This window comes from Cavia porcellus, unplaced genomic scaffold (assembly GCF_034190915.1).
Source record: "Cavia porcellus strain 051 isolate PalLab524CR breed Dunkin Hartley unplaced genomic scaffold, mCavPor4.1 scaffold_13, whole genome shotgun sequence".
In the NCBI taxonomy this organism is placed as follows: Eukaryota; Metazoa; Chordata; class Mammalia; order Rodentia; family Caviidae; genus Cavia; species Cavia porcellus.
In genome coordinates this window covers 53,867,443-53,891,293 of record NW_026947496.1, presented here as the reverse complement: position 1 = coordinate 53,891,293, position 23,851 = coordinate 53,867,443, and the positions used below count along the sequence as shown (strand labels likewise).

Sequence of the window (23,851 nt, the reverse complement as noted above, 5' to 3'; positions counted from 1 at the left end):
TAAAAAGAAAGAAGAGGAGCATTGGTGTATTCTAGGTGTAACAAGTAGTGAATGTGCTTGCCTTTGTCTTGATTTGCTGAGTTAACAGTATACTTTTGAAACAACCTCAGAGTTCTGCTGTTCTCAGAGAGAAGGTGTTCACACAGTTGTTAGAAGCATGTTCTTCAGGTACAGCTGACCCACAAAGCAATTAGTCTGAGTTTAAAACTAGGTGCTTGGTTTTTTATGTGTGTGTTTTTAAGTAGTAGGAAAAAAATAGGTGTTGATTTGTGTAATTTTATACCCTATTTGCTGTTGTTTTCACTGGTAGTCAGTAGCTGAAGGTCGGCCTACCTCACCGGTAATTGTGTGTGTACAAAATACTGCCAGGGCTGCTTATTACAGGTGCATCCCACCTGTCACTTCGAAGGTGTTCAAAAACAATAGCCCAGATATGGCAGAACTGGACATGGGATTGTGTACTGACCTTTCCTTTGTTTAATTTACCTCTAAGGTTTAATTTCAGGGAACAAGTAATAATTGAATATGCCTAATAACTAAATGTTCATTTGAGACAAAATCCATCAAAATATAATTGGCATTTGATAACAAAAGGAGAGGAAAACCAAGTTGGCTGTTGAATATCTCAGAATATGTGACCACTTAATATATCATTTGAAGCTTCCTTTATAATATATATTAATTGCAAACACTTGAGCATTTGAACATTTTCTTGGAGAGCCGTTAGGAGAGACCAACTGTTTTTGTTAACGTGCCTAGCAGAAAGGCGGGGAAGGTTATTGGTCTGCTGTGCAATAATTTACTCCTCTTTGATATGCAAACGATCCACGGTGAATATAAAAAAATCCTATCAGACTCATTTCACAGTTCTTAACCACTCGGATTCTCTGGAGTCCATCGCCTCATTAGACCAGTGCTCTCCAATGCTGGCATAATTAAAATCTTTAACAGTTTAGCAAAGTAAAGATGTTTGGCTGATCACGTTGAGATGATTATCTATCCATTGTATTCTAAATGACAAAAATAAATTAAATTTAGACCTTGGCATTTTTTTATTATGTGTTTCAAATGAATATAATGCACACAGCCTTCTTTTTTAATTCAGTACCTTCGGATTAGTAAGAAACATGCCTGTTTCGGCTGCTGCTGAATACAGAGAAAATGGCAGGCTTTCTAGAATAACTGTGTTACAGTTAATTGCAACAAGGAACTGAAATCCAGATGACCAGCCCTGATGTTGAATTACCTTATGAGATACAGGGTGTGTGCTTTCTTTTCAGTGTTCTCTCAGAGGAAGCAGTTGTTGTTTGTTGCTGCCCTTGTTGGTTGCAATTCAGAGAACCTTTTTTCTTCCATGCATGTGTGTATTAGAATATGCATCGAGGTAGGATTTGGAAATCCCGGTTATCCAGGCATTCTGCCAGGATAAAGACTTAAGAGGCCCCACAGTGGTGAGATTGACATACTGATTGTATTTCTTCCATGGAGGGGGAAAATAACGGTGATACTTCTTCCTTAAAATGTGTGTCCATTTTTACTCCCTTAAAAAGCAAGAGAACTTTATCACTCCAAGTTTATTTTACATTTTCGTTTTATTCTGCAATGGTTCATTAGCATTGATCTAAGAAATGACAGTAATAATAGTATTACTTGTATAAAAAGTTACACAGTTTCTCAGTAGACACATCCATCAATTAAGCATGTGGTACTAGAAACCAAAATTAATGAGGAAGATAGGTGTGTTAATGAAATAATCATAGTATAATCAATTTGACTGTTAAAAGTTGAAAAGCATTTCAGGAAGACGATATGAATTCATAATTTATGTCTAAAAGTGATTAATAAAAACTGTATTTAATAACAAAGCTATTTGTCATCATTTAAGACTTAAGCACAAAATTATTCATTTTGTGGTTCATGTTGTCATAAGAATATAGTAGAACAAATTTAATTTGAGCCTTTCTTTGTGTCTAAAAATAAAATAATGTCTCTATTTTTTTTCTTAAACTTGAGAAACAGCATTTTAGATGAATGGAGGCATACTGTTGTTGCAAAATAACTGTGTTTTGAATCCTTTTCACGGATGTCTGTTATGTGAGATGAGGGCACTTCAACTCAGCTGCTCAGTAGGAGGACACGCTTATTACTACCATATTTGCCGTAGTTGGGAGGGGAAAAAACTGCACTCACCAAAAAGCCCCCCTAACACGAGGCTTTGTTTACTGACTCTTTTGATTTAATTACTGTTTGAAGAGGACGGAATTAGCTGTTAATTGATTTAATTATCCAATTTGTTTGTTTCAGGCATGATTCCAACAGAACTGCAGCAGCTCTGGAAAGAAGTGACAAGTGCTCATACTGCAGAAGAAACCGCAGGAAACAATCACAGCAGTTTGGATCTGACCACGACATGTGTGTCTTCCTCTGCACCTTCCAAGACCTCCTTGATAATGAACCCGCATGCCTCTACCAATGGACAGCTGTCGGTCCACACTCCCAAGAGGGAAAGGTAGGGATGAGCTTGGACACCTGTCCAGCATCCATTGCTGTGTCTCACCTGGGAGGGGCTGGTGACTCTGCCTGGCCATATCTCAGTGATTTCAAATTGGATTCTTGTGACTATTGAATGTGCGTACAGTTACTTTCAAACGTATTTTCTATGGTTTCTGTGTGAAGCATTTAATTGTTTTCACCTTTTCAACATGGAATTAGCACTTATGTAGAGCTCCTCTCAGCTTAGGAGCCCAGGCAGAAGTCTTCGAGTTTCTCATTGGATGGATTGGATTTCAAGGCTTCCAGGCTGACTCTCTCTGCCAAGTGCTCACTCCGTACAAGCTGAATTCCTTGGCTCTAAACACCTTCCCAAGGAACAGTAGTGTCTGCTGTGGGCAATTTTGAATTATGGTTTGAGAAAACATAGAACTTATGTTAGTCTACACTGCCCCCCTTGAAGGCGAGAAGCCCATCTTTTCCATCCTGTGTCCTGGAAACACATGGCCTTTTATGTGTGGGCACTGAGGAAAGGCTGAAAGAAAGATGGAAAGGTGGAAGCGTGCACTGGGGAGAGCTGGTATGTATGCACAGGGCATCTCCTCATGCTTTCTTCTTCTAGTTGTGAATAGATTGTAGCATTGTCTCAGATGCTGCAATTCCCCTTTGGAAGTTAGGACTTCATATTTCTTAATGGTCCCGAGGTTCATGTGAATGTTAATTGAAGCTGAGATTGGTTTAGAGATCTGGGATGCACTATGTTAGCATAGAATTGTAAGAAAATAAAGCTGTTGATTCATGTTTCTAAATCTTAGTACCCTGAAACATTAGTGCCACTGTTGAGATGCTTTTCAAAAGTGGAATATATAATGTTCCTAAAATTGACAACTTGTTTTCAGTTTACTATTTTTAAACTGTTTTCTATGTATTTCATATGCAGAGCTTCCAAACACAAAAGAGAAGAAACCTTAAAAGTAATATATGATAGTAAACGCCGTTTCCATCAGGAAAAAGCAAATTTTGTGTTTAAGAAAAACTTATTTCAGTTAAGCAGTTAAAGTATAATCTCATATATTTCTCATTTATTGAGCACTGAGCCAGGGTTTAATTAGATGTGTCTTTGTATTAGAAAATATCTGAATGCACATTTAGTCAGGTTCCAAAGAATGTTTTGGTTAATAGCAGCCCACATGTGCAGTGGTGGTTCCGTAAGATTGTAATGCAGCTGAAAAACTCCCATTATCTAGTGACGCTGTAGCCATCATGACGTATAGCACAATATATTACTCATGTATTTGTGGTGATACTAGGGTAAACCACCCTACGCAGTCAGTCATGTAAAAGAATAGCACATGCAATTATGTTCAGTACATCATACTCAATAATGATAATAAACATGTTACTGGTTCATATACTTACTGTGCTTTTTAATCGTTAGAGTATACTGCTACCTATTAAAAAAATTGACTGTAAATAGTTGCTGTATTAGGCTGGCAGCAGCCTTGTGCATCACATATTTACCTCATCTCTTGATTGCATCATTTCTCTTGCGCTTGATTTAATCTGTTGCTGTTTTGTTCATCATGCCCCTAAGAGTGATAGGCTGTAGGCTCTACCATACACACACACACTTATTCTCTCGCTCCCTTTCCCCCTCCCCCCAGTAGGGTAGGTGTGTGTTAAGTTGGACCATCCAGTTCTGTGTAAGTATGCTCTGTGGTAATCATCAGCAAAATTGCCCAGAGACATATTTCTTAGGACATATCTCAGTTAATAAATATATAACTGTATGGATACATGTACAGATACAGCCATGTACCCATACACATATGTATCATATTTGAACATAAAAATCATCAGAGTCTATCAGAGATGAAGACAATACATGATTTAACAAAAGCCTGTAACTCAATTCTTTATGATTTAAAAATAATTACGGCAGACAATGAACAATTTTAAATTCTTTGTAAGCTTTAAACTTCCTGGTTTAGAAGTTTTGAACAGCATGGTGGACAGTTGGGAGCTACCTGGTGAAATACAGCTTCTGTCTCCAGTGGGGAAAGATGTGTATATCTGGAAGCAAATCTGAGCTCTTACTCTTAGATCCCTTATGATGTCACCATTCTTTTTTCAAAATAGAAAACTTGATACAGCTTTAATAGGAAAAGTTCTAGGCTGTTGTCCTTTTCTGTACTTGATTTTCCTGTTTAATGATTGGTTCTGTCCTTTTGCTGTTGAAGGATTGAAATACATCTTTGTCCATAAACAGAGCAGGAGGTTATCCACTGAGAAATACCAAACTGGTGCACTTAAGGTATATGTTACAATCTCATGGGCCACTGTGGAGCCTATGCAGATTTCCTTTAACATAGAAAACTTCTTGTTTAGATGCACTACACTCTGTTTTATTGTGAAAGGTTATATGCTACAGTCAAATGATAGATTAGCAAGAGACTAGCAAGAAAAGAATAGTTCTTTTCATATTTTAAGGTTCATTTGAAAGTAAATAGATGTAAGGAACAGTCTGATTTCAGGAGACTAATTTTTTTAATGACCCTTATTTGTCTGCACAAATGTTATGCTTAATCTTCATTATACTGCATACCTAAATATGGATCAGAAGAAAATTCACATCCCAGTGAGCCTTCATGTGGATGTAAAAACAGGCTGAGTTCTCCAGGTGTACGTTGGAAGAGAAAGCAGCTATGAAATTATACGCTGTTACTTAATCTCTTGGTTCTTTCAGTCTGTATTACCTGGTAGGTTCCTAGATGTTCCTTGACTGAAAAAAAATTTTCTATTCAGCACATTTTATTTTATTTTATCTTAGTTTTGGTACAGGGAATTGAACACGGGGCCTTGCACACATACTAAGCATATTCTTTACCTCTGAGCTGCAGCCTCAACCCCTAGTCAGCACATATTGACTAAATGCATCCATCAAGGCAGATGAACTCTTCCAGTTAAAAATAATTCAGTTTTAACCTTACCATTGAATGTATCAAAGATCAGTTGATAGTCAGCTTTATTTGTGCATATAGAGGGACTTAATATTAAATGTCATTACCTTATGAAGTTTAATATTTTCCATGTGTGATTTCCAGCGTAGACAGTACAAAAATGGTAAAAGGAAGAAAAGAAAATAGAGAAGAAAGTTGTCACTACAAAAGTATGTTTGCTCTCAGATACACTGAGCAGGACGTTCTTGTAATTTTCTGCCTTCCTTATCAGATTGTTTGTGACTCTGCCCTTGCTGGCTCTCCCTTGATTTCTGGGCACACTCTTTTCCCTGGATTCACAGGGAGCAGTAACTGGACAAGCAACAGTACCTACAACTTCTTGGTTTAGCGGCTTTAAGGATTTTCCTAAAAGCATCTGGGAATGGTCTGGGAGAAAATTTGTCAGTAAAAGGTAGATTTTGAGAGTTTTTGTTTGTTTTTAAAGTAGCAGTGTGTCTAATTCTTTCACTGGGTCACAGATTTCCTTGCCATTTGCAAAACTGTGTCTTTCTTACGCTCACCCCCATGCATTTTGCAGCCCCTGTGAGCAGCCGCCACAGCAGCAGCTCTGGGGTTTGGTGAGCTGCAATCTGTTAAGGAGATAAATAATGTGCTTGGCACGACACTCCTACTCTCCTCTTTAATTTGTCTTACACAAGGAAAATTATAATTAAATCATTCAGGGTAAACCCTTGAGTGTAGAGAAAGGAAAAAACACACTTTGGTAAAGATTGCCAATAGAAACCCACTTCCCTGTTGCGCGGGGTAGAGACATTTATCAATATTCAGGAGCATTACGGGAGGAGCGGCCCATGTGATTTGTGAGGCGGATGCCAACGCTCAAATCAAAGCTTGTTAAGATCCTGTCCCTGTACAGCCACGGACATTCAGCATCATTAGAATTCAGTACTGGTGCTGCACTACGTGCTTTGATTTTTCTCTTGACAATCTAATAATGTTTATTGTGCTGATTATATATAAATTCACTGGTGTAATAAACATACCTCTGTTGTCATTGCCTCAGAGAAGTGTGGTAGGGATCGAGTTGAGCAGGCAGAAGCTAAAAGGAAGCTGTAAGAGGAAGCAGGTGCATTCAAGTCTCTTACACTTTATTTCATAGGAAGAGGGAATTTGACCTTTTAGGTAAATAGACAGAAACTCTGTCCTACGATACTCCCAAACAGGAAGATGTTGTCTCGTTTCCGTATTTTCTGTCTTGCTTTTAAAAATTGCAAGTTTTGGTGTGGGTAAACAGAATCAACAGAATGCAGATGAAACATTTATTAAAATGCTAAATTTAGTAAGCCCTTTGAGCTTCTTGGATCAAAGCAGCTATGTAAATACAAATAGCAATTACTACTTAAGTAATTGCCTGAATTAAAATTCTAAACATCGCATTATATTATGTTGCACTAGGGACACGGGGAAGGGAACTTACATTTAATCAGTTCCTTCTCTGTGCCAAGGGCTGCTAGTCGCCAGGATATTGAATGATATCTCATTTTTAGCCACAGTACTTGGGAAGTAGTTACATTAGTATACCCATTTTGCAGATGAGGTGCTATTGATTTGATTAAAATTAAATGATTTCTTGTCACAGAACTGATTAGAGGCATATTGAAGATCCAAGTTCAGATCTTAATTTCAGTTTATAAAACAGGACTGGAAGTTTCTGTTTGGTTTAAAGTGAATACTTAATTATCATAAATTAAAATCAGTGTTCCTAAAAGAAGTTTTAAATTTAATTTAAATTCAGCTCAATAAAACATTTATTGAGTTAACCTTCTATGCACAAATATCTGCATATGAAGGAAAATACTAGAGCTACCTCTTATGGCAGATGAATATATATACATACACATATACATATACATATACATATATGTACAGTATACCAGCCCTTCATGAAGAAGATGAGATGATTCACAAATTATTGGTCACAGTCTGAAACAGCACATGCAGAGCAAAAATCACACACTGGATTTGTACACAGGCAAATATAAAGGAGAGCCCCCTCACTAGGTTCTGCCTTATCTGGCATTGCCTCATTGAGTACATTTTATGCTCTTTATTCTACGTGAGCTGTCTTGTGTGGTCCAAATTAGAAACAATCCTTTTTTTCTGATGCTTCCCACCTTTTTTCCTTCACTTCAGGCACTAATAGATAATTTATAACTTGACTATTCCTCCAGTTCATACCTCTTCTGAATATTTGTTCCAGTGCTTTTTTAAGCACATGGTAGATGAGATTTCTATAAACTCTGTAAAGAATGTGGTTGTGCCACCTCTGCTTTCTTTGACACCAGTATATTTGTCAGAAACAGGTGACCCAAACTGGGCCCTTGTCACTAAGAGATCTGTCCTGCCTTTAGTCCAGTCACTGCATCCCTTCACTCTCATTTCTGTATATTGGCATATTGCCGCCTACAGTAATCAGAAACTGACATATGCCTTCCTAGAACTCCTAACAGTTTTTGCTTGACTAGTCTACTTTTGAACAATTCCACTTGATACATAGTATCTGGTTTTGATTTCTGGCTTCTTGACATTTTGTCACCTATCTTGCCTGTATAACAGTAACATTTGTGTTTGTGGGTCCTGAGATTTTCAAAATGCAAGGAACTTTGAAATGTGGACATACCTGATATTTTAATTCTTTTTTACTTTAGCAAAATTCTGCACAAATGAATAAATGTTGATGTTCTTGGTTTAATGAGAAAATTTAAGTAGTTTGTTTTCAGGACTGTCCTAGATACACAAGCCTTTTACTGTTGAATACCCTCAAACTGATATTTAGGCCTGCAAATCCAGAAATTTCAGTGGCAAATTCTAGTTCCCATTATTCTGAATTGTTTTTCCTTATTTCAAATTTGTAAAAAGTCAAACAGTAATTTGTTTTAAATTTCTTTTAATTTGAAGACTGAGAAAACTAGTTATTTTAGATTCTTTTTTTTTTTATTAGAACATTTTGAAGAACATATAGGCTAATTGTTGTCTTAAAGATTTTTACCACACATTCTATCGCTATGTGTTGAGGCATATAAATGACCTCTAAGAGAGATCAGCGTACTATAACTCTGTAGCTAAAACTGGCCCATGCTTACTTTTGTAAAAGTTTTATTAGGACACAGGTGTTTACATGATCTAAACTTTGTGACTACTTTTGCAGTATATTAGCAAGCTGGAGTAGTTGCGGCAGAAACCATATGATATGTAAAACCAAAAATATTTGCCTTCTTATTATTTTGTTTTTGTTTTTTTAGTACTGGAATTTGGGGACTGAACCCAGGGTCTTTGCACTGAGTTACATTCTTGGCCATTTTGAATTTTTTACTTTAAGATAAAGTCTTGCTAATTGGCTGTTATGTGCAGGTGGGCTTGAATTTGAAATCCTTCTGCCTCAGCCTCTCTGAGTGCTGGAATTACATTGTGCCCCACCACACTTTGATAGCTGGCTCCTGACCTTAACCTTACTTAGACCATTGCTTCACAAATTTCCTAGTGGCATTGTTGGTGGGAGTTTGTTAAGTATGCTGTCTCCCAGGCCTCTCAAATTAATACTTGGATTTGTTTGGTCCTAGCATGTGGGAAGTTGTATTTGTCATGCATGCCCTAGATTCTTCTACTCAAAGGCTGTAGAGCAGCAGCTTTGCTATGATTTGATGTGAGTATGTGCAAGAAACTCCAAGTCTCAGGCCCCACCCAGACTTACTGAATTAGGGTCTGTGCTGTAAGAAGATGGCCCGAGGGGGGTGGTGTGCATATTCAAATTTAAGAAGCAATGCAGCAAGCACATTCCGTTCAGCTGGATTGTAACACTGTTGGAAACAATCAACCCTCAACCCCAAATTTGGTTAACCTCTCAGACAGTCTACAAAACAAGTGGCTTGCCATGCTCATGTAGAAGTTGCATTGGTGAAAGGTCCTCTGGCTCCCTGTCCTTAACGGGTACTCTTGAGACTTAAGTTTGGGTTTGTCTCTTGACTTAGTGATCACAGGCAAGTGGGATAACCTTTTTAAGGTTCTGTTTTTCTCTTCCCTGGGAAATCAGAAACTGACATATGGTGATGACGATAAGCTGCTGACATTTATGTAACAACTACTTTGTGTGAGACCAAGCACACAAAGAAATTGACATAGGGTTTGAACCTTATTTTCCCATTTCACCCTTTTAGGAACCTTATAGCTTACTGTCCCCTTTCTACAAATGGTATAACTGGGACCCAGAAAGATTTTGTAACTTGCAGAAGTCACATTGATAGCTACTAACCATGCAGGGATTAGATCCAAATGTCTTCTTGGTCCTTAGGACTTTGGATGGCTGTCATATTTTTGTGGTCCTCTGAGGGGAGAGGGGTCTGCTTATCAGAATCATGTTGTTCCAATCTAGAAATTTGATTAGAATTTCTAGCGGGTAAATGGGTAAAATTTAGGGATTAATACTAGGTCATATCCTGCAGTGGTTGTAGCCTACTACATAACCTGTCCAACCATAATTTGGACAAAAACCCAAGAAATTCCTTGTTGCTACTTCTCTTTCATCCTTTCCTTTACCATTCTGAAGGAGAAATGGCAGGAGGCTAGACACAGAAAGGAGGCTTAGCATTTCTTTAGGTATCGGGGACAAAAAGTGGTCATGGGGAACTGAGGCCTAAACTATAGATAGCAGCCATCTCATCTTCTGCGTCTATCTGCAAAGAAGTAACTTACTTAGGCAAAAATGCTCTTTGTTTATGTCAGACAGAAGCACCGAGACTTTGTCATTTTGTACACTGTCTCCACTATTAGGTGTTTGGCAGCCACCATAATCTGAATAACCATGACCTAGTCTGTCATTGCTTATAACCACTTGCTTCTGGGGCTTTTAGAAGGAAGAGGAAGGAGTCTGTCAGAGCAGTGTAGCATAGTACTGTATCACTACCTGTCATTTATGTAGGCAGGTAGGGCAAGGAGAGAAAGATCTTTAAAATGTTGGCATGCCATAAGGGAAAGGTTTATGAGTTTTTTCTTGACTGTTCACTTTGTGAGCTGATTAAAAAAAAACTCAACCATTATTCTCTTAACAGCTGTTGAAGCTTACTTCAATAAAGTGCTTTTTACCATAGCATAGCATCATTAGACCCTATAAATCTTTTTCTGTTTATTGTGCTTAAATGATAAATGCTTCCTAATAAAATGATATCATTGGTCTGAAGAATAATTAATTTCACTTTATAAGTTTCTCTTAAATTTGGTTGATTTAGAAAAATTTTTTTTTTCCTTGAGATGGTCTATAACAGTGGTGGTAAACCTATGGCATATGTGTTGTTTTTCTTTTAAGACAAAATATGTCTTAATGCTTGAGTTATTTTCTTCTAAAATAAATCCTAAGTATTCAGGTTTAGTTGCAGTGTTGGCACTTTGCAATAAATGAGTTTGATGTTGCAATTTGGGCACTCGTCTCTAAAAGATTCGCCAACACTGGTCCATGATATGAGTCTCCACCATAGGCTATTTCATGTAGCATGTGCCGAATTTTCTACCCCAAATAGTGTTTGAGCCCCAATTTCTTTGATCTTGGAGGCATTCTTTTCTGATGAGCTACTGCTACTCATTCAGTTTTCTACCTGTCCTGTTATTGGCACCCTGCCATTTTGTAGGTTTTTGCATCTGTCTGGCCTTGAACTCCTTCCCTGAAACACACATTTATGATTTTTCATGTTTATTGTAGACCAAGAGTGCAAAGAAAAATAAATGGCCAGGGAAGAGTGACGAGTGGCCTTGGGAAAATTTGGCATTACTAGTTGTGCTGGGTTTCATTCTTTTATTTTTATTAAAGGTTCTTGTTAAAATGTATTCCTTTACTATTTTGGTCACATGAATAGAAATTTACTTTGGTGGGTATTTGAGCCCAAAGTGAGAAGGAAGTCAGGAGTCTCTATCCCAAAGACCATGTGGTTTGGAAAAGTCCTAGTGTTATTCTATTTTTATGTATATGACAACTAAAAGTCCCATGTTTTTAACCCAGTGATTGGGCCAAAGAGGGAAAGACCAACACTGAAGGTTTAAAATGAATGTCATGTTTTTTTCTTTTTTCCAAAGATGCTTTTTTGTAGCACACTTCCATCTTATCATTCTTGCACTGATTTTTGCACAGATCTTACCCTCTAGTCTGGCTCTGAAGGTCTTTCCAGGAGAGCTACTGCTCTGTTGTCTGGCTCATAGGGTAATGCAAATGAGAGCATTACACATGTACAGCATTCTTAAAGTTCTTTATTCCACCCCCTTTTGTAATCCATCAGGACCTAAGTATATTAGAAAGTATATTCTCGTCATTAAAACAATAGTGGGAGCTCACAAAGGGAAATTGTCAATATGTGTTCCAGCTTGTCACTTTTGCTTGTGTGAATAAAGAAGATAACTGTTCCTTCGGGAAACTATTTCGGGAATTGAGCAACAGATACGCTAGCCAGAGAATTCTCTGAACTGTAATTTTCCTTTTTGTGTGTACTCAAAAATAACATCCTGATGGGCTCCTGGGTGCCACCACACATACAGAGCACAATTGCCACAGCCCAGGTGGTGTTAATATGGGACAATCCCCTGGGCACATGTCACCAGGAGTTGTACAGCTTGTTCAGTGTCTTCCTCCATATGGCAATCTGTCCTACTCACAGAAAGGAGCTGAGGCTGTACACGGTGGGGACTGTGGTCAATGTAGTGTGCAATCTATCTTTGCTTATGAAGACTTCCTCGTACAGAGTGTTTCATCATAGATCTGAGTTACATGCAGTTCACACACATATCACATGCATGTGCACACATGTACTCATTCACATACACTCTGATCCAAGAAGAAATGTGCTCACATAGCATGGCTGGTTTCTTTCTGTCCCACTTTTAGATTTAGAAGCATGCAGTTAGCTTGGGTATAATTGTGGCACAGAAATGTATGTGAAATAATATATGTGAAAACTATATATGAAGTATGTAGGTTATACGAAGTCAGTTAAAAACACACATATGTACAGACCTTTCCAGGCATGGGGCAACTCAATTTGAAGGCTATACCCTTGTCCTAGAACTCTTCCATAAACTGATTTTTGCTGTTCTGTGTGTGTGTGTGTGTGTGTGTGTGTGTGTGTGTGTGTGCCTGCCTGCACCTCCCTCCCCCTCATTCCTTTTTTTTTTTAATTTTTACTTTCAGTTATAAAAACTATTTTCACTGTTCATTATAGATGTTAAGCTAATTTTAAGTCTTAAAATGAAAAAAAGGAAAATGGAAAACAAAATTCATTGTTAGCCTCAGAAATGTACATGGAAGACATTCTGTGGAGGTATTAGAAGTGCAAAAGGGGACTTGAAATCAGGAAAGCAGACATTTCCTAGTGAGTAAGATGGAAAATAAGGGCCTCTTAAAAGGAGCTTGGGAGAATTTACCAGTAGGCAAGGCCTTCACCATTTTCTCCATTTATTTAGTGTACCCAAATATTGTTCTGCTTTTGTGTTACTGTTTGTGTTCTTGTTTGGTAAACAAACAGAGCCCATAGGAACTGTAGCTGATGACATTTATACTACCTCCAAGACTTCCTCAAACAGAGACATACTTTTATGACCTTCAAATTTCAATCTTTTTATATTCTTCAAGGAAATTTGTCTATTAGCAGGCAGATCTGTTTTTCTCTTATTCAGTTATTTTGAAAGATCTTTGTGTAGTATATTTTACATTTTGATCATGACTGTTGAAAGAGTTTGGTGCAATAGAATGGCAAGGAAAAAGAGAAACCCAGTGTAATTGTTATATAAATGTTGTGGTACCTGCTTTCAAATGGGTCATTTTCTAACCAGTGGAATTCTAGGTGATTCTACATCCATAGGGCTAATACTCCACTGAATGTAAAACCATTGACCTAAGAAGTAGGCAGACAACTACAGTTGCTTGGTGTCTATTCATGGAAACATTCTGATATATGTGAGCCCCTATATCAACTCACATTTTTCTGTGAGTCATATTTATGACAAGAACAAGATGTCTTGTGTTAAAGATCAGTGTGAGAAATAAATGGCAGTTTACTTTAATTAGAAAAAAATTGACACCAAGAGCTGGAATAATCCAGTGGTGTTTGAATAAATTAGAAGATGGTATATCCAGAAATAAAAAGAAACTAAAGGATAAATGGGAACTTATTGTCAGTTTACTATATATATATATTCATTCATTCATTCATTCTTAGGCACAACAGAAGTCAGGGACAATGCTACCATGTGTCCATTTAACAAAGCAGGACAAGCATTAACCATGTAACTGGTGTTACAGCTGTGAGCCCCATAGACCAAGTCTGTTCTCATGGGCCTGCCATTGCAGTGGAAGAGAAGAAGACATGCAAAATTATATAACAGAGTTAAGTTGTGGCATGGAAATAAAAGGCAAGGAAGAAATATCCAAGTGTTACTATATGGGCCTAAGGTTACCGTTTGGGCAAGTTAATCTGGCAAAGCCAGTGGCCCTTGAACAAACACGAGAAAGAAAGGATATAGTCCCCCCTGGTGAAAGGCACAACAGAAGCAAAGGCCCTGGGGCAAAGGCAAAATTAGAACATGTTTTGTTGACTCATAGCCTTATTTAGTGTGAGAGTGGCTTGATTATGTAGCTGTGCTGTGAAATGCAAGCTGTTCCTTATTTGATTTAGTTATGCTTCATAGACTAAACCATGAGGATTAAATAAGTTAATACATGTTTAGTTGCTAATAGATAGTAGATACTCCATAAATACTCATGTTTATTGTTAATTATTATGAAATGTATTTATTTAATAATAAATCATGGCATATTTATGCTAACTGTAGTTTCTGGGAGTTAAAAGGTGACTTCTTCCCACCAAGGAAGCTCATAGTCAAAAAAGGAACATGCAGACATCTACCTTGCAATCAGAGTAATGATTGCAGCGATAGCATATAGGTAAGTAGGATTCAGTACACAATTCGTTTAAAATGAGCTCTAGTGTCATATTATAGTGGGTCTCCCACACACACACATACACACACATATTCTTCATGTGAAACTCTTTTTAATACACTGAGTTCCAAGAAGGAAAGTGCTGTCCCCCTTGTCTACTGTTGCACCCACCATCCAGCACATCTACCAGTAGATGCCACATTTCACTGCAAAGACTAGGTTAAAATGTTCAGAAAAAAGTGAAATATCGTCAGTCAGGAACTCACTCTGAGTCCTTTATTAACCTCATTTGCATGGTAGCCTTTGTCAGTACCTGTGTATGCTCTAGGCAAGGGAAAGAACAGTTATGTTCCTAAGAAGAATGGATTCAGTAATAAACTTGCCTCAAAGTGGCCTGGCAGACTGGCTGGAGTACAAGTTACTGGGTTCTACCTTTAGTGTTTGTAATGCAGTAAGCCAGAGTGGGGTCCAAGAATATGTATTTTCAGCAAGTTCTGAGAGACTATTCTTGAGAACCAGTTGCTGTTCTTAAATCATGGCATTCAACCCCTTCTAAAATCCATTGGTACAGAGAAGTGATCAAAATTATGATTGTTTAGGAAAATCTAGATATCAGTCCCAAGAGTTGTCATTTCAAAAACAAAAAATTCTCAAGATTATAGCCTAATATAAAATATGCCCATGTTGGCCTTTAAGTCATTTGTAAATGTTCTTGTTTTCTAAATAAATTCTCTCTCTCTCTCTCTGTGTGTGTGTGTGTGTGTGTGTGTGTGTACTTTGGTTTTTTTACTCTCGATCTGTTCCTTTCAGCGGCTGAGCTCTTACTAATACAGAGGCCCTGATCAAGTAGTGTAGCACTTGATGTTCTGGTCATTTGCACAGTTACTGTTCTCTGCCCAACTGGATAATTGAGCAGTTAAGCAGAAGAACCTGTTGATGCCTGTGATATCCAAACATATTTGATTATTTACTCTAATCAATATTAAAACTTGGAATGTACACCCTTAGTATTCATTATTATATGCATGTCCTAAAATAATTGAAGACAAAGTGATGAGAAATATACATGCATACACACATATGTATATATGATAAGTTATATTAACACATGCATATAGAAAATTTAGTTATCTCATCCATTTGAGGATTGTGTGTAACCCAGGTGGGAGGCTGTGATCTAGGAATACAGTACAATACTTAAAGTAGACATCTTGTAAAACCTGCTGAATTAAACCAGTAAATTTTAATGAAACCTTTCTATTACAGAGAAGCGAAAGTAATGACACAAAGTAAGGAGTGCTTCTAAAGGAAATGTGAAAGCCCAATGGTTCCGAGCCAATGGTTTTGTGTTTTTAACTCACTTATCCTTTCATCTCCTGTTTTCTTATCTGGCCCTTGTACATGATTCTTCTGCTTCAGGAGAATGATGTAACTCTTGAAAGTCTTGCATTGACTTATATACAGTATCATGGGGGTAGGGAGAATGAAATAAGGATTAATATTGGAAATTTTATTTATGCTGTTTGGTTTCTGTGGGTATTGTTTGTTCCTCTAACATATGGACAAGGTTCCACATAGAAATTGTGACTCACCAGCGCAAACACACTTGCATGGGCATAATGAGAATGCCTGGCTAATGGTGTTAATAACTTTTGGATTAGTGGTGTCTGTGTGTATTGACACAGTTGCTCACACCACTCTTTGGAAAGCATTCTGTTTTCTTAGTGAGATGCCAGCGTCAATGCTGCAGTAGTACACTCTTAGTTACCAACTCAGAATAGCCCTTGCTGGTATCCAGAACAAAAGCTGGAGCTCTGCTGCCTCTTACTCTTTTCATGTATTTATTCCTTCACTCGTCACCTTGCAAACATGGGTTTCTGTCTTTGTCATCACCTGAGTTACATGTTCGATTGCATTGTGATCCAAGTGCAGAGCCCGCCTCACGGTCTTGAGCTCCAGTTGTCTGCTGTATTGTCCTGCTCACCCACGTGCTCCTAGCTTCTGAGAACTTAGGTGACATATTTGGCCCATTGTACCTGGGAAAAGTAGAGGGCATATGGGAGATTCAGGTGGTGTTGAAAGTAACTGCCTGCTGTGTGTCATACTGTCCAGCATTTGGTTCTCACAATTGGTAAAGTCACATAGACAGCATAATACATATAGGACACACCTAGATCAGGAATAACAAGTTCTGAATTCCCCTATATTTTACTGTTGGGATCTTTGTGGGGTTTTGTCCTTGAAGTCCAGGATGACCTGGAAGCTCTTCTTCTCCAGTGAAAATGGTAATGAAAGTATCTCTTCAAGACTTGCTGCTGCATCTATGTCAATTTAATGGATAATGTAGCAACAGGCTGTATTTCCTGGAGGTAGATGTTTCCCAAATTTCAGTCATTTGGAGAGATGTCCCATTGCCATGAGGTTTACTATGTGACTATTTTATTCTTATGATTATTTGTAGAATTTGTTTAAAGCAGGTCACTTTTTGGTTAATGTAAAATGATTCTCATCCTACAAAATGATATCTGTAAAATAAAAGGTCAATGATGTGAAATATATTTTTATCTGATACAAATTACATCTGTAAATTTTTAAAATTATGCCTTCTTCAGGCCAGAGATGTAGCTCAGCAGTATAGTTACCACCTGGCAAGTGCAAGATCCTGAGTTTGATTCCTGGCACAAAAAAAGCAAGAGCTCCTCCTGACACTCTGCTGATTAATTGTTAGTGTGTGCACATCATATGTTGTGATACTTTGATAGGATTCCATAATTTGGCAGAGGGGAAGGACCTTGATTTTTTGCTGCCAAGTGGATCAAACTTTTTACAGAAGATCCAAGATAGTCATTTCCCTTCCTGAAATGTACATTCACAGCTCAGCCTCTCTGCATATATATCCTCTACTTGCAGACCCACCAACAAGGAAGCAGGCTCAGAGCATATATGTAAAGTATACTTAGAGTTTGGAAACTGTGAAATTTTCAGATGTTCTCCAAACCCACTGATTGAACTGTTTATCCTGGAATATTCCTAATCATCTTAATATCCGGCAAACATTTTTCATGGGTCAAATTACCCAACAGTTCTCTACTAATGTAAAATTGGTAAACACGGAATGACCTTTTCCCTGTGATAACTTCTTTCAGCCATTCCTGATTTGTTATATATTTGTTTTAAAACCAAACCAGAGCCACATGTGCATGTCTGCTTCTGTCTCTGTCGTGTCTGTCTCTGCCTCTGTGTGTGTGTGTGTGTGTGTGTGTGTGTGTGTGTGTGCATGTGTGTTTGTAATTTGCAGCACTGGGCATTAAACCCTAGGCCCTTGCATTGAGCTACATCTCCAGCACTTTTTAGGTGACTAAGCCTTACTAAATTGTCCAGACTGAGCTTTCATTTGTGATTCTCTTGCCTCTGCCTCCAGAGTGCTGGGATTTCAGGTGTGTAACTACCACATCCATCTTTGTATGTAATTCTTTTTTGTGGTATTCTTTTTAAAAATTATTTTTATTTGTATACTTTTGATGTCCATAGTGATCACATTCATCATCAGGAATTTGTACCTGTACATAATATTTGATTCTTTGTTTTTTGCCTATATCCTTCCCTTTCCTTCAGCCCTTTATAAAGGTTTGTTTCTTTTTCCTTTTATTCTCTTTGTCCTTTTCCCTTCGTTCCCTTCCCTGCGCCCCTCTCCCTTGTTCTCCTTCCTATTTGAATGTTTTCTTCTTAATCTTAATATTTATATCTATAAGTATTAAATGACAAGAGTACTACATGCATTTTTATGAGGTTGTAGCCCTTTGTAAAGTTGCCCAGTACTACCTATTTGCATATTTATCCCTCACCACCTTGCTTTGAAAACCTTCCACAGTTCAGAAAAAGTATACTTCACAGTGCTGCTTCAAATACAATCATCATTTCTGGGACAGATAGACAAGAAATTTCCCAGGATCCTTAGTACACAAGCTGTGGTCCATTGCCAGAGAATACTGGCACTCAGGTTTTTCATAGACATGTACAGTTTAGGGCTCTATATGAGAATTAATGAATCAGAATCCACATGTTAGAATGGTCTCAAGATAATTTATACCACAATCAGGCTTGAGATGTCTATTGCAGGAACATCAGTGGGCAGGAAAGGTTGTATGTGCTTAGCCCTAGAGTGATTTTTATAGACCCATCAACTTCCTATGAGTCCTGCTCTTGCCACCATCAATGTCTAGCACATCTGCATCTATCAACTACTGTTATTAACTTAGTATTTCCTTAAATGGACTTAGATTTTATAAGAAGTTACTGTTGAGAAACCACAATTCTGATATACTAGCAAATTTTTTTTCCAGTATGCATATGCGTGAATCCATAACTAGCACATTGAGAGTATTTGTATACCACTCAAACTCATCCAGCCCACTAGGGATAGACTGTGCCCTGAGGACCATTAAAGAAATGCTACCCTGCATTTCTTTCAGAATGGTTTAACATTCAAGAAAGAAAGGGAGAAAAACACCTTGCCCAGAAATGGTTATAATAAGCTTGTATTTCAGGTGTAAAGTTAGTTAAGGTAGTCCTCACATCTCGAGGCACAATATTGAGAGCAGATAATAACAATAATCTCCATTATTGTTTAAAAGCACAAATCTGGGACTTAATAGACTAATTCACCATCACTCCAATTGCAAGTTTTATTCATGAATATCCTATCACATGGGAATGTGAAATCCTCTAATTAAACATGATTTGAAAAGCAGCAGAAAATTGAGATGATGAGCATTCTGGGGAAGGAGAGTCAAGGATTCCCTGCATGAGAGAGGAGGAGAGAGAAGCGTATATGTTTGTTACCATTTGCAGAGGACTCCATCTTTATTCACTCTGTGTATGCCCTTTAATAGGCTTTAGTAAACCACCCTTCTCTTTGTGGTAGGATTGGTAGGATTATAGAACCCATTGTCAGCTTGCTTTGGGAAACTCAATAAATATATGCGTTGATTTTTTTTTTTTTTTCTGCAATGAATGAGAAGCAAAAACTAAGGTATTGTGCTAGAAATGTGATGTCTCTGTTGTCTCCTAACCCTTTGGAGCAAAATAAGACTCCCATCTATTTCTGGAAGTTCTTCCTGTGACAGCTAAAGAGAAGGGTCATTTCCCCAACATCTCTCTGATCTTTCCTCTTGATGCTGCAGTATCAAACTTGGTATTTTATGCACTTCAAGAGACTGGTTGGACTTCCAGCTGACTTTGTGGAGATAGAAGAAAGTATGCAATAGTCACAAGAATATGAACTCTAAAATGAAATGGAAAATTGTGCTAGGAATTTAAGAGATAATCTCTTTTACAATTCAGTCTACATTTGTTTTCTTTATAAGATCATTTGTGATTGGGTTCCAAGGCCATCTCATCCAGTTTGGTATTGTTTATGAGGCTGAGCATGTTTCATTCACAGTGATTGTACATTTCATGTTGGGTATCACTTAGCTTTTGAAAATTTAATTTTAAAGCTGAAGTTTGATTGCATTTTCAGTTTTATAATTAATGTTTAATTCATGCTCTTGTCTCAAATTTATACTCCTGTATTCAAGCCTACAAAACTTTGAGTATGAAACTTATAGTCTCATTGAATGTAAGACATGGTGACGAAATAACAGACAGGGAAATATGAACTAACAAGTAGATAGAGAAGAAAGAAAACATAAGGTTATTCTTGTGTAAGTAGTTATTAAAGAATTAAGGGAATAAATGAAAAAGCTTTAAAATAATGGTGGCTCTTACTGACACTTGTCTATTATGATCATGGTTTAGTGTAAGACACTTTTTATGACTATACTAGTTGTGAAACTTTGCATCAAGAGAACTCCTCCTGGAAACCTGAGGCATCTGCTCTAATTAATGTTTTGGCTGGGAATGCGTAGTTTGTCTCTGTCCAGACAAAATCAAGAAACTGGGACAGACCTGAGAGGGAGTGTTTTGTGGTTTACAGTGTTATATGGTGGATACAAAGAAGCACACACGGGGGCTTGAAGCCAGTAATCTAGAAACATAACAGACAGCAATAGAGGAACAAAGGTGGTTTGTCAATAGAGTAGTATTCATGCTTAGTATCCTGAGTTATCACAGGGTTTAGAATTTCGTAAATATTGACTGGCTGGAGGAAAGTCCTAAATGGTCAGAATGAAGATGGTGGTCAGTGTGGGGTCAGAGGGTAGGTAGCACAGTTTCTAAGTCAAAGGAGGTGGGAAGATGGCTTAGTTGTGCTTTTTGGTGCATTTTCCCTTGGGTGGGGAATGCACTGGAGGGGGTGTAGCAGCCCCAGCAGTGAGGACACCATTCCTTCTTACTGGAAGGCCTGAATCTCCAGCATTCCTTTAACTCATACCCATTAAGCACCCGCTTATGTTCACATGTCAGGAACCAGATGTACTGCTTGTGCCAACCTCAGCTGCATAGCCTCGGTGGAGGCTTTACCACTGGGAGGAGCTCTTTTGTGTTTCCCTTCAGTTTTCAAATGAAGCAGTGGGCAGAGCAGTTGAGTCTCTTGAAGCATTCCTGGTTATCAGCACAGCTCTAAAGACTGTGTCTTTCACTGAGCTCCCTGCCTTCCTATGAGGAAAGAGTGTATACTGCCTTTCACCTGAAGGTAGTTGTACTCCATTGCTGTGTTAAGCAGAGAATCCCACACAATATATTCTGAGATTTCTTTCAGCATACAGAGGATCAACAGGATCTAGGAAACAGTTACTTAGCTACTAAGGTTTTATTTGTACTAAATATTTATCTCTGACCTCCTCCATCAGACCTTAAAAATTGTTTTATAGTTTAATTTATAAAATCTTTTAAGAATGTTAAACATTTTGTTGGCGAAATCTAGAGAAAAAGAGATTTTAAAAAATGTTCCAACATTGCACTTATATTAATATTGATTTTTAACCAAGTTACCACACTTTTCATTGGGAGTAGTCTGTTCATAAAATGGTGATATAAAGAGCAGCATTCAGGATTATAAAATTGGATGGTTACCTAAGATAACCCAGCATGTATCAAAAACCTAAATGTGAGAGATAAAGCTATAAAGCTCCCAGGGAAAAAAATAGGACTATATCTTCATTACCTTGGATTAGGCAGTGTTTTTTGAATGTGACATAAAAACAGAAGAAAACAATAGATGTTAGACTTCCTAAAAATTAAAAACTTTTTTGTACTTCAAAGCATGTCAAGAAAATGAAAAATGATCCATAAAATGGAAGTGAATATTTGTACAATAAATCATATATCTGATAAAAGTTACATGCAGAAAAATTATACACACACACTCTCACAAACTCAACAATAAAAAGATAATCCAAAAAGGACAAAATATTTGAAAAGGATGTTTCTCTGAAGAAAATATATAAATGGCCAATGAGCACATAAAAATATGCTCAACATTGTGACAATCCAATTTAAAAATAGATAAAAGTATTTGAAAAGGATGTTTCTCTAAAGAAAATATATATGTTTAATATTTTTAATTATTAGGAAATGCAAATAGAAAGGGCATATGATACCGCTTTCTATCCAGCAGGTTTACTAAATTAAAGGCTGTTAACAGCAAGTTTTGACAAGGATGTTTAGCAAGTGGAATCCTAAAGACAGTAGGAATGAAAATACAAAATGGTACAGTTACTTTGCAAAGTACCGGAGTTTCCCAAACTGTTACAGAGTTATATCACCAAACAGTTCTACTTCTAAATATTCCCAAAAGAATTAAAAACATACTCAAACATGTACATACACATTCATAAGAGCACTGTTAACAATAGTCAAAATGTGGCCACTGTGTGACCTAGATGTCCATCAGCATGGATAAACAAAATGTGCTATGAATGGACAACACAATTGTATTCAGCCATAAAAAAGAATACTGACACATACTCCAGTGGATGAATGAACCTCCAAAACATTGTATTATGTGAAAGAAGCCAACACAAAAGAAAATGTATTACCTGATTCCCTTTAGATGGTATATCAGGAATAAACTGATCTCTGGAGACAGAGTATAGATTAGTGAGAGGCCAGAGCTAGATGTTGGCAGGAAACGTTGAGTAACTGCTAATGCGTTTAGGATTTCTTTTCAAGGCAGATAAAAGTGTTCTCATATTGTGGCAGTGGTTACACAACTGTATGATACTCAGACCTTTGAATTATACAATCACTTATGTATGTACTGTTTGACATATGAAATATAATTTAATGAAACTTAAATAAAAAGTATGCTCCACAATATCGAGTGATTACAGAATGACCAACAGAGTCTCCCATAACTTACCAAGTACCTTGCTCATGCGATACAGTTTTGGCATGATTTTCCAGGGGTTGGGGGTTAGGCAGGGATGTAGATAAATCAGGAATTTAAAGAGGAAGGGAATAGTCAAAATTGGAAAGGAGAAAAAACAAGTTAGCAGAGGACATAGAAGGCAGACGTGAGGATGTGCCAGCAGGTGAAGGAAAACTGGTATTTAAGTTGGCAGGAAATGTCTTGGGGTGTAACGAGGTCCTATTCATTTCCTTCAGAGATTCTTCTCCTCTTGGTTACCATAGAAAAAATTAGTTCATAGGACTAATAACGTAAGTGTCACTAAAGACTGCAGATTCAAAATTGAGAGGCTGTCCTTTTCACAGCTTAATTTAATAAGTGTAGTTTCATGTTTAGGTTAGGTAGTGAACTTGAGAACTTAACAATGAAGACACCAGTAAGGAAGCATAACCATTATATAAAAGTTAAGCTCTAAGGTCAAGGTCAGTGTGGAAGTAAAGACTCTGGCTGTTATATTTCAGTATAGAAAAAGTAAGTGGAACAAAAATATCCTATAGAAATGTCACTGAGAACAACACCATCACATCATACTGAATCTGTATTGTATTTATTAGTATCATCTAATGTCGGGTATTACTACATATTCATATGTAATTATGCTTTCCGTGGCAAGATGATTCTTTCTAATCTGAAATATTATCACTATTCTCATGTTAAAATCATATTTAATTTTTACATATCAAGACATTTAAATTACCTGGCTCTTACAAAATGCATGTCTCTGTTTCATATATTCAGGATAAAATTATGAAATAGAAAGTGTCTTAACAGTGTTTTCTCTTGTGGCTTTGCATAATGCTGGTCTTTACCTACCAAGAATGTTTTTTTAAAAAAGTAAACACTAGGGGCTGGGGATTTAGCTCAGTGGCATAAGCACTTGCCTTGCAAGCAGGAGGTCGTGAGTTCGATTCCTGATACCGATAATTTTAAAAAAAAATTTTAAAAAAGTAAACACTAATTGCATGTATATCCACAAATGTATATCTATTTCATTTCAATGAAATAGAACGTGTTTATTGTTTGTTCATTCATAAGTGTACCTAATATTTATTGAACCCATGCTTTGTGGGAGGTATT

General features: G+C 37.3%; 1 protein-coding gene across 13 annotated transcripts in view; it reads left to right on the top strand.

Annotated features, from left to right (window-relative positions):
• Foxp1 (forkhead box P1) overlaps positions 1-23,851 on the top strand; it is a 562,135-nt gene that overhangs the window by 479,055 nt on the left and 59,229 nt on the right. For all 13 annotated transcript variants that reach the window (XM_063260468.1, XM_063260472.1, XM_063260471.1 and 10 more), the window contains one exon: positions 2,305-2,509. In XM_063260468.1, coding sequence (XP_063116538.1) covers positions 2,305-2,509 — 205 coding nt within the window. The remainder of the gene's footprint in view (positions 1-2,304; positions 2,510-23,851) is intronic.